The sequence below is a fragment of the Salvelinus alpinus genome, chromosome 37 (genome assembly GCF_045679555.1).
Source record: "Salvelinus alpinus chromosome 37, SLU_Salpinus.1, whole genome shotgun sequence".
NCBI lineage: Eukaryota > Metazoa > Chordata > Actinopteri > Salmoniformes > Salmonidae > Salvelinus > Salvelinus alpinus.
Genome location: NC_092122.1, coordinates 543176 through 555391, shown reverse-complemented (window position 1 = coordinate 555391; position 12216 = coordinate 543176). Strand labels below are relative to the sequence as shown.

General features: G+C 42.3%; 1 protein-coding gene across 6 annotated transcripts in view; it reads right to left on the bottom strand.

The window, feature by feature from the left end:
* The window catches only part of LOC139565661 (lysine-specific demethylase 5A-like), a 60481-nt gene that overhangs the window by 4139 nt on the left and 44126 nt on the right, over positions 1-12216 (bottom strand). For all 6 annotated transcript variants that reach the window (XM_071386143.1, XM_071386147.1, XM_071386144.1 and 3 more), the window contains exons 22-27: positions 9452-9631; positions 8567-9133; positions 8186-8344; positions 1819-1947; positions 1380-1524; positions 706-926 (exon numbers count right to left, since the gene is read on the bottom strand). In XM_071386143.1, coding sequence (XP_071242244.1) covers positions 706-926; positions 1380-1524; positions 1819-1947; positions 8186-8344; positions 8567-9133; positions 9452-9631 — 1401 coding nt within the window. The remainder of the gene's footprint in view (positions 1-705; positions 927-1379; positions 1525-1818; positions 1948-8185; positions 8345-8566; positions 9134-9451; positions 9632-12216) is intronic.

Here is a 12216-nt window from a genome sequence, read left to right as displayed (position 1 = left end):
CGCATTGTTATGGTGGCGGATGAACGGCATGCCAATGGGCTTTAAGGATCTCGTTATGGTATCTCTGTTCATTCAAATTGACATTGATAAAATGCAATTGCGTTCATTGTCCGTATGCCTGCCTATAACATATCCCCATAGCCACCATGGGGCACTCTGTTCACAACGTTGACTAAAGCAAACCGCTCGCCAACACAACTTCATTCATGCTGTCTGCCATCTGCCCGGTACAGTTGAAACCGGGATTCATCAGTGAAGAGCACATTTCTCCAGCATGCCAGTGGCCATCGAAGGTGAGGATTTGCCCACTGAAGTCGGTTATGACGCCAAACTGGAGTCAGGACGACAAGCACGAAGATGAGCTTCCCTGAGAGAGTTTCTGACAGTTTGTGCAGAAATTATTTGGTTGTGCGGTTGTGGTAAAGAAATTAACATTCAATTCTCTGGCAACAGCTCTGGTGGACAGTCCTGCAGACAGCATGGCAATTGCACGCTCCCTCAACTTTAGACATCTGTGGCATTGTGTTGTGTGCCAAAACGGTACATTATAGAGTGGCCTTTTATTGTCCCCAGCACTAGGTGCACCTGTGTAATGATCATGCTTTTTATATCAGCTTCTTGATATGTCATACCTGTCACTTCACATGTTGCGTTTATATTTTTGTTCTGTATAAAAATAAGTGTATAAACCAGTGCTTCTCCTACCTCCATGACCTGTAGGAACCTCTCCTCAGACGGAGGGTGTGTGGCCTCCAGGATCCTCCAGATGTGCTGGGTCTCATCCAGGGACACCTCTAGCAGGTCCCCCACCATCATCAGCTCCTCCAGCTGGGCCTTGGCCGGGGGGGACAGATCCAGCACAGGGGGCTCGAGAGAGCGGGGCACCAGGGGTGTCTTCCTGGGCTGCTTCCTGGGGGTGCTCTGATCTGGAGGGTAGAGGGTGAGAAGGAGTCATCAATCAACCAATGAAACACACCCCTTCAATATCTACAACATTTACATGTAGAGTTTAAGGTTAAGTACCTTGAGATGATCATTTCTAAATAAAGGTCCCAAAGACAATACACATAAGGAAACAATACTCCAGAACAAAATTAATGGATGACACATTTATAAGTTACTACTTTATTTTTGGGGCTCCGGAGTGGCGCAGCGGTCTAAGGTACTGCATCTCAATGCTAGAGGCGTCACTACAAAACACTATGGTTCGAATCCAGGCTGTATCACAAGCGGCTGTGAGTCCCATAGGGTGGCGCACAATTGGCCCAGCGTCGTCCGGGTTTGGCCGGTGTAGGCCGTCATTGTAAATAGGAATCTGTTCTTTAAAAAAAACTAGGCAAGTCAGTTAAGTATGACAGATTTGCGTAGCCATGTCTTACTCTGAGGGCAGGACTTGGAGGCAGAGGAGTAGGCGTGTTCAGCACAGAAAGAGGGTGTGGTGGGCCACATGTGACTGACTACTTCCTCCGACTTGACAGGGATCTCCTCATCACAAAACAGGTACGGCTTCACCTCACCTGGGTCCTGACACACACACATACACACACAGAGCACGAGAGAAAGAGAGCGCAAGAAAACGGGGCAAGTGAGGACACAATGCTAGAAAAGCAGGATTTGCTAAGTGCGGTGTCTTGCTTGAGACAAATTGAATAGTAATGTTTTACTGGCTTCGTTACCACTCCGTCTAAAATATTGCCTATAGAAAACTAGCATATACAGTAGTATATGGTTACATTTTAATTGATTCAACAGGTATTTTTGATATTTTTAAAAACTCTTGACGTTTGAGAAAACTCTCCATAGGCCACAGTACAGTACCTTCATGTCGTAGCCATATGTTTCCCTGATGTCCTCGTCTGAGTCTGTCTCCTCGTCATCGTAGTCGACAGACTGGCGTGGCGACGCTGCCCTGCTGAACCCTGCCTGCTGGAACGTCTGGATGTGACCCTACGTAGAGAACAGATCTCACAGTCATTCTGTTACTTCTCAGCAGTTGTAATATCACTACTGTCATGAAGTTGCCTGTATATGAACCCCCCATAAATACCTTTACCCCTTTTCTCTCCACTCTACAGAATGGACTCTTGGAAAGCCCTTCTGTTACCATAGAGAAAGTATGGTAACATCAAAAGGTTGGGGAATGGAACAATAATTCCCTTTCTCAACCAGTTGAAAGTGTTCATTGGTACTTAATTCTTATGGCTTAAATCCCGTTAACGGGATCGATATGACAACAGTCAGTGAAAGTGCAGGGCGCCAAATTCAAACAGAAATCTCATAATTACAATTACTCAAACATACAAGTATTTTACACCATTTTAAAAATAAACTTGTTGTTAATCCCACCACAGTGTCCGATTTCAAAAAGGCTTTACGACGAAAGCACACCAAACGATTATGTTAGATCAGTAAGTTACCTAGTCACAGAAAAACACAGCCATTTTTCCAGCCAAAGAGAGGTGTCACAAAAAGCAGAAATAGAGATAAAATTAATCACTAACCTTTGATGATCTTCATCAGATGGCACTCATAGGACTTCATGTTACACAATACATGTATGTTTTGTTCAATAAAGTTCATATTTATATCCAAAAATCTCAGTGTACATTGGCGCGTTATGTTTTGCCTCCAAAACATCCGGTGATTTTGCAGAGAGCCACATCAATTTACAGAAATACTCATCATAAATGTTGATGAAAATACAAGTGTTATACATGGAACTTTAGATAAACTTCCCCTTAATGCAACCCCTGTCTCAGATTTCGAAAAAGCTTTACTGAAAAAGCACACCATACAATAATCTGAGTACGGCGCTCAGACACAAAAACAAGCCATACAGATATCCGCCATGTTGTGGAGTCAACAGAAGTCAGAAATAGCATTATAAATATTCACTTACCTTTGATGATCTTCATCAGAATGCACTCCCAGGAATCCCATTTCCACAATAAATGTTTGTTTTGTTCGATAACGTCCATAGTTTATCTCCAAATACCTCCTTTTTGTTTGCGCCTTTACTTCACAAACCCAAATTCATTAGGCGCAGGCCAGACGAAAAGTCAAAAGGTTCCATTACAGTTCGTAGAAACATGTCAAACGATGTATAGAATCAATCTTTAGTATGTTTTTAACATAAATCTTCAATAATGTTTCAACCGGAGATTTCCTTTGTTTTTAGAAATGCAATGGAACGCAGCTACCTCTCACGGGAGCGCGCCTGAATGAGCTCATGGCACTCTGGCAGACCTCTTAATCAGCTTTCATTCTCCCCCACTTCACAGTAGAAGCCTCAAACAAGGTTCTAAAGACTGTTGACATCTAGTGGAAGCCTTAGGATGTGCAATCGGACCAAATTTACACTGTATCTTGGATAGGCAAAGACTTGAAAAACTACAAACCTCAGATTTCCCACTTCCTGTTGGATTTTTTCTCAGGTTTTTGCCTGCCATATGAGTTATGTTATACTCACAGACATCATTCAAACAGTCTAAGAAACGTCAGAGTGTTTTCTATCCAAATCTACTAATAATATGCATATCTTAGCTTCTGGGCCTAAGTAGCAAGCAGTTTACTCTGGGCACCTTATTCATCCAAGCTACTCAATACTGCCCCCAAGCCATAAGAGGTTAAAGAATATGATGTCAGATAAGTTGTTGTCTGGGACATTATTACTGATGATAGGATGACAAATTGTATATCTTGGAAAGTCTACACATTCCAGTTATCAGATGCACATGAAATTGTTGTGAAATTCAAATGTTTAAATATAAAACTATTTATGAAAAGCTGAAATGTAATTTTAGCTTCGAAATGAGAGAATTGTTTTCATAAGTAAACTTATGCTCACTCAGTGGCCACGCCCAAGTGAACAGACATTGGTTGAGAACTATGAAAAACGCCCTTCTCTCCCCCAGTACAAAAGCCTGTTGACGGAAGTCAACGTTAGTTCCACAAATGGTAGGACTGCTGTTCTAGCGTTTAAAAGGGAGAACTTCAACGTGGAGGTGACGATCACCACGCTGGAATGGTGAATTTTGACTAGACCAGCCAGAATACAGCACAAGCTGATTATGGCAACTTTGAACTATTATTCACTAAAGAAGAAGTGATACCTACTAGACGTTGAATTATCAGCTGCAGCTGTAAACGTACGTGGCCTAGGAAAGGACAGACAATCTCCTAAGAACAACAGGGAACTTTACGTATCTGCTCTACAACACTACGACCAGAAAGATTCTTCAAAAGGACAATGGTGATCTCTGCTGGGAAAACCAGTCTTCAATCTTCAACCCATTTATCGAAGTGCAGCTCAGAGTAAATATATATCTTGCATTTTCCTTTTCCGAAAGGGCGGTTATTAGAATGCATAATATTCTGTATTTACGGTAGCATAGCGTCTCAAGGTCCGATAGAGACCCAATCCCTTTGTCCCTCAGTCTTCCCGCTCTTTCATTCAAACCCAACCCCCTTCCTTTGTGTAACCAGCCGTCACATCGGGTTAACCCACTAGGGGCTTTTCATGACATGATTTGTAATCGATGTATGATCTATCCTGTGTATATATACAGTGGGGAGAACAAGTATTTGATACACTGCCGATTTTGCAGGTTTTCCTACTTACAAAGCATGTAGAGGTCTGTCATTTTTATCATAGGTACACTTCAACTGTGAGAGACGGAATCTAAAACAAAAATCCAGAAAATCACATTGTATGATTTTTAAGTAATTAATTTGCATTTTATTGCATGACATAAGTATTTGATCACCTACCAACCAGTAAGAATTCCGGCTCTCACAGACCTGTTAGTTTTTCTTTAAGAAGCCCTCCTGTTCTCCACTCATTACCTGTATTAACTGCACCTGTTTGAACTCGTTACCTGTATAAAAGACACCTGTCCACACACTCAATCAAACAGACTCCAACCTCTCCACAATGGCCAAGACCAGAGAGCTGTGTAAGGACATCAGGGATAAATTGTAGACCTGTACAAGGCTGGGATGGGCTACAGGACAATAGCCAAGCAGCTTGGTGAGAAGGCAACAACTGTTGGCACAATTATTAGAAAATGGAAGAAGTTCAAGATGACGGTCAATCACCCTCGGTCTGGGGCTCCATGCAAGATCTCACCTCGTGGGGCATCAATGATCATGAGGAATGTGAGGGATCAGCCCAGAACTACACGGCAGGACCTGGTCAATGACCTGAAGAGAGCTGGGACCACAGTCTCAAAGAAAACCATTAGTAACACACTACGCCGTCATGGATTAAAATCCTGCAGCACACGCAAGGTCCCCCTGCTCAAGCCAGCGCATGTCCAGGCCCGTCTGAAGTTTGCCAATGACCATCTGGATGATCCAGAGGAGGAATGGGAGAAGGTCATGTGGTCTGATGAGACAAAAATAGAGCTTTTTGCTCTAAACTCCACTCGCCGTGTTTGGAGGAATAGAAGGATGAGTACAACGCCAAGAACACCATCCCAACCGTGAAGCATGGAGGTGGAAACATCATTCTTTGGGGATGCTTTTCTGCAAAGGGGACAGGACGACTGCACCGTATTGAAGGGAGGATGGATGGGGCCATGTATCGCGAGATCTTGACCAACAACCTCCTTCCCTCAGTAAGAGCATTGAAGATGGGTCGTGGCTGGGTCTTCCAGCATGACAACGACCCGAAACACACAGCCAGGGCAACTAAGGAGTGGCTCCGTAAGAAGCATCTCAAGGTCCTGGAGTGGCCTAGCCAGTCTCCAGACCTGAACCCAATAGAAAATCTTTGGAGGGAGCCGAAAGTCCGTATTGCCCAGCGACAGCCCCGAAACCTGAAGGATCTGGAGAAGGTCTGTATGGAGGAGTGGGCCAAAATCCCTGCTGCAGTGTGTGCAAACCTGGTCAAGAACTACAGGAAACGTATTATCTCTGTAATTGCAAACTAAGGTTTCTGTACCAAATATTCAGTTCTGCTTTTCTGATGTATCAAATACTTATGTCATGCAATAAAATGCAAATTAATTAATTAAAAATCATACAATGTGATTTTCTGGATTTTTGTTTTAGATTCCTTCTCTCACAGTTGAAATGTACCTATGATAAAAATTACAGACCTCTACATGCTTTGTAAGTAGGAAAACCTGCAAAATTGTCAGTGTATCAAATACTTGTTCTCCCCACTGTATATATATATATATATATGTGATTCTGTGTGATTTAGGTATTTAGTAAATAAATAATGCCAATTTGTGTATTGCTGATTCAACTAGGGTTCATGCAGATAACCAAGTACTTACGACAATCAGAATGAGACCGATCGAGGTGACGATTAATAATTGACTGCTATTGATATAAAAGATCTTCAGATCTTTAAGAGAGTGGATTCAGGAGATAACCGCTCTATATAACTTAATGCTTCCGTGGTGCCACAGGTTATTAATGGTTTAATTGTTGCATGGTTTAATTCAATCACGTAATCAATTAAACGTTAGGTAATCGATTTGATAAAATAGCATGTCATAATTTAATCATAGTCAGAGACACGACACTACCGTGGAACCAATCTTTCTGTTTTTCACTCTCTAATGCACTGAACAAACGAGGAGGAAAAGGAGGACATGAAAAAAAAAACATTTCCGTCTGTTCATCTCTTGACTTACCTTATCCCTAAGCATCTTGTTTAGAGGAATAACTGATCATGAGATCCATATAGAGAGTTAACTTCTTATGTCTGGGGGCAGTATTGAGTAGCTTGGATGAATAAGGTGCCCAGAGTAAACTGCCTGCTACTCAGGCCCAGGAGCTAAGATATGAATATTATTAGTAGATTTGGATAGAAAACACTCTGACGTTTCTTAGACTGTTTGAATGATGTCTGTGAGTATAACATAACTCATATGGCAGGCAAAAACATGAGAAAAAATCCAACCAGGAAGTGGGAAATTTGAGGTTTGTAGGTTTTCAAGTCTTTGCCTGTCCAATATACAGTGTATATGGGGTCATATTGCACTTCCTAAGGCTTCCACTAGATGTCAACAGTCTTTAGAACCTTGTTTCAGGCTTCTACTGTGAAGGGGGAGAGAATAAGAGCTGATTGACTAAGAGGTCTGGCAGAATGCCATAAGCTCAGTCAGGCATGCGCCCGTGAGAGGTAGCTGCGTTCCTTTTCCTTTCTAAAGACAAAGGAATTCTCCGGTTGAAACATTATTGAAGATTTATGTTAAAAACATCCTAAAGATTGATTCTATTTTGACATGTTTCTACGAACTGTAATGGAACCTTTTGACTTTTCGTCAGGAGGTATTTGGAGATAAATTATGGACTTTATCGAACAAAACAAACATTTATTGTGGAACTGGGATTCCTGGGAGTGCATTCTGATGAAGATCATCAAAGGTAAGTGAATATTTATAATGCTATTTCTGACTTCTGTTGACTTCACAACATGGCGGGTATCTGTATGGCTTGTTTTGGTCTCTGAGCGCTGTACTCAGATTATTGCATGGTGTGCTTTTTCCGTAAAGCTTTTTTGAAATCTGACACAGCGGTTGCATTAAGGAGAAGTTTATCTATAATTCCATGCTTAACACTTGTATATTTTATCAATGTTTATTATGAGTATTTCTGTAAATTGATGTGACTCTCCGCAAAATCACAGGATGTTTTGGAAGCAAAACATTACTGAACATAACACGGCAATGTAAACTGAGATTTTTGGATATAAATATGAACTTTATCGAACAAAACATACATGTATTGTGTAACATGAAGTCCTATGAGTGTCATCTGATGAAGATCAAAGGTTAGTGATTCATTTTATCTCTTTCTGCTTTTTGTGACTCCTCTCTTTGGCTGAAAAAATGGCTGTGTTTTTCTGTGACTAGGTGCTGACCTAACATAATCGCATGGTATGCTTTTGTCGTAAAGCCTTTTTGAAATCGGACACTGTGGTGGGATTAACAACAAGTTTATCTTTAAAATTGTGTATAATACTTGTATGTTTGACGAATTTTAATTATGAGATTTCTGTTTGAATTTGGCGCCCTGCACTTTCACTGGCTGTTGTCATATCGATCCCGTTAACTTCTTACGGCTGAAATCCCGTTAACAGACAACTTTTTACACTGGACGCCATGTTAGCGTCTCCAAACTCACTATACATGGCTCTGAGTACCATACGGCACCATTAATCTCTTACCTGCAGGTCAGGGTTTGCGGCAGCCTTCTGCAGCTCAGCGTTGATAATCTTTTCGGTCTTCTCCCGGGCAGCCTGTTCTACCATCCGCTGACTGAGCACCGACAGCTTGGCCAGGGCCGAGGACAGCTCGTCTGTAGCCAGGGCCTGCCTGGCGCGGTCCTGCAAGTAGAGAGGATTTAGATGAATCAATTCCATTAATGAACAGAGATAAGAGTTGAAATAAACAAGATTTAGTTTGATTCAGAATGTGTGGCTTTTCACCCTTTCACATACACTTCTTACTATGTTTTGCAGGTAAAACTCCTACCAAACTTTGATTAAATCAATCCTAGCAACCATAAAATAATTGATTCTGAAAACAGGTGTTGAACTCATCCCTACCTGCCAGCCCATGGCCCTCTCTGTCAGGCACTGTAGGGCCTCCCCCTCAGGCAGACGCACCGGCAGCTTCTGGAGGGACACCAGGAGGGACAGGATGGTCTCCAGACGCGGGCGACGTGAGCGCTGGCACAACGGGCACAGGAACTTTGCCTCCTTGCTGTTGCTCTGCCAACCGGCTGTGCCCATGGGCTTCTTCTGAGAGCCTGTTTTCGGTAACGGCACGCAGGCTCCGTGGAACCAGTCCTTGCACAGTTCACACTGCAACATAAACCCGCTGGCGGTCTTACGACACAGACAGAACTTCACCTCCTCGATACGGTCAGACATGGCCATCTTAGCCAGGTTGGCAGCTCGGAGGGAGTGGATGGCCTCAACCTCTTTCTGCTCCTTGGATTTGAATGCCGCTACAACGGTGGCCGGGTCGCAGGCGTCTTCGTAACTCTCGTCCAGGTCACTGAGACCCTCCAGGTCCAGACCTCCTCTCTCCTTCTCAAGGAGCTCCTTGACTCGTTTGCGTTTGCCCTTGCTGTTGCCGTAGATACCAATATCCACACGCGGACTAAGGACCTAAGAGAGACAACACAATAATAGAGATTAGCAAAGACGCTATCTAACTACCAGTCCTATGATAATATTGGTCCTATTCCCAACTACCTACAGTATAGACAGATGGAATTCACAACAATTTGTGAATGGTGATTCACCAACTTCTGCATCATTCTACATAGCTTAAGCAAATATCTCATATTGCACTCTAGGGTCAGCATAGTCTGAAAAGGGCTGCTTGGTTGGGGAAAAAATATTTCAAACCACCATCTCAGCAACATACTCATCCATGCCTTCTCAGTGCCTAGGTACAGCCAAACCCAGGGTATTACGACTTACCTGTAGCAGGGTGTAGGTGGAGTTCTTCTTGAGGAAGGTGCGTGCGGTCCTCTCCCTCCAGGCACGGGCCGAGGCCACCTGGGATTCGACCTGGGGCAGGGGGTCCAGCCGGACGGGGATGGAGCGACCCCTCGCCAGCAGGCTCTCCAGCTGCTCCAGGTATGCATAGTTACTGCCACTCTGGAGGGAGTGAAACACACAGGGGAAACATAGGGGGGAAATAATAATGTCAATACAAAAAAAGGTGATGCATCGCACAGTATCACCCTTCCCATTCATCATTCATGTTCTGATGACAAGATAAATTACAAACGTATCTGGTAACAACAACCATGTTTCCATCCAACTATTTATATGCAGTAAAGTTCCCGTCGTATAAAAAAAAATCTAATAATCACAACAGGCCTGATGGAAACAGTATAAATCGGCAGTAAACTTTCCAAATGTCGACAGAAAAAAACGGGATAATTGTTTTGTCTGTGAAATAGATAAGGACAAATGCAGTGGAAACGCGTTGATGCGGATTTGTTGATGGTATAACCATCATGTTGCAGTAAATAATATGGTTGTGTGGTCCTCCCAGTATGTCTTGGAAAAGCATTCATTACTGCACAGTTTATTAGGCTACAGACTAAATAAGTTTTGATGAACTTCACAGGGTGGTGAAAGTGCACAGTGATGAGGAGCTTGTTGCTTCTTCCCAATAAATATTGAGGGTCTTAATTTTATGCTGGTGACATGATGATCGGTGCTTGGCTGTCAAATAAAAATGATCTTGCTCTTATCCATAATCTCATCATGAAGCCTACCCTCTGCTTTTTATCTGCGAGCTATTTACTAGAGCACAAGACCAGATTGGGCACATTTGTTGTTTATCGCAGACTTTGTGGCAAAACCATCGACAGAGTTAAAAAATGGGATGGAAACACGTAGTACGTCTATTTTTTATTCAGTAAATGAAAAGTTATGTGCTTTTTATTTGCACTACATCAAGCAGCACAGCTTTTAATTCACAAGAAGCCAGTTTGATGGAAGCCAGTCTGCTGGTAAAATGTACATATTTTTTGGTGTGAATATTCGCTTGAAAATGTAATTTTTTATTTCCAATTTCGTGATATCCAAATTGCCAGTTAGTGTCTTGTCCCATTGCTGCAACTCCCGTATGGACTCCCGTATGGACTCAACCGGCCTTTGCCGGACGTTAGTGCAGACGCTTCTACTAGCCCCGGCCTGCTAACTTTATTTGAACACCGTGTCTCCCGCTTGCTAGCGTAGTAACGACAACCTAGCGGCTTCCCTGTTTCATCTATTGCTGTTCACTGGACACTATGATCACTTGGCTACATAGCTGATGCCTGCTGGACTGTTTATTAATCACGGTACTCCATTTTTTGTATCTGTCAGCCCCAGCCTCGAACTCAGGAACCTGTGTGTAGTTAACTTCTTCGGGGTAGGGGGCAGCATTTTCACTTTTGGATAAATAGCATGCCCAAATTCAACTGCCTGCTACTCATCCCCAGAATATAAGATATGCATATTATTGGTAATATGGATAGAAAACACTCTGAAGTTTCTAAAACTGTTTGAATCATGTCTGTGAGTATAACAGAACTTATGTAGCAGGCAAAACCCCGAGGACAAACCATTCAGAATGTTTTTTTTTTTTTGAGGTCACTGTCTTTTCAATGATTTTTCATTGGGACACCAGATTTCTAAGGGACTTGTTTGCAGTTCCTACCGCTTCCACTGGATGTCACCAGTCTTTGGAAATTGGTTGAGGTTTTTCCTTTGTGTAATGAAGAAGTACGGCCATCTTAAATGAGAGTCACTTGAAGTAAATTGTTTGAGAGAGGCACATTACCAGAAAAGTTGCGTCAGTTTGTTTTCTTTTTGTGTTGAACACAGATCATCCCGTCTTCAATTTGATCGATTATTAGCGTTTAAAAATACCTAACGTTGTATTACAAAAGTAGTTTGAAATGTTTTGGTAAAGTTTACATGTAACTTTTGAGATATTTTGTAGTGACGTTGCGCAAGTTGGAAGCTGTGTTTTTCTGGATGAAACGCGCCAAATAAATTGACATTTGGATATATATTGACGGAATTAATCGAACAAAAGAACTATTTGTGATGTTTATGGGACATATTGGAGTGCCAACAAAATAAGTTCGTCAAAGGTAAGGCATGAATTATATTTTTATTTCTGCGTTTTGTGTCGTGCCTGCAGTGTTGAAATATGCTACTCTTTGTTTACTGTTGTGCTATCATCAGATAATAGCATCTTATGCTTTCGCCGAAAAACCTTTTTGAAATCTGACATGTTGGCTGGATACACAACGAGTGTAGCTTTAATTTGGTATCTTACATGTGTGATTTAATGAAAGTTTGATTTTTATATCATTTTATTTGAATATGGCGCTCTGTATTTTCCCTGGCTATTGGCCAGGTGGGACGATTGCGACCTACCCCAGAGAGGTTAACTGACTCTCTGCACATTCATCGCCATTTTACCTGTTGTCTTAGCGTAATAGCTGTTGTTGTCTTACCCATTTTCTTAGCTAGCTCTCCCAATCAACACCTGTGATTGCTTAATGCCTCACTTTATGTCTCATTCTAATGTCAATATGCCTTGAATACTGTTGTTTAGGATAGTTATCATTGTTTTAGTTCACTGCGGAGCCCCGAGTCCCAACTCAACATGCCTCAGATACCTAATTTGTCCCACCTCCCACACATGCGGTGACCTCACGCAGCATAACTAGTGC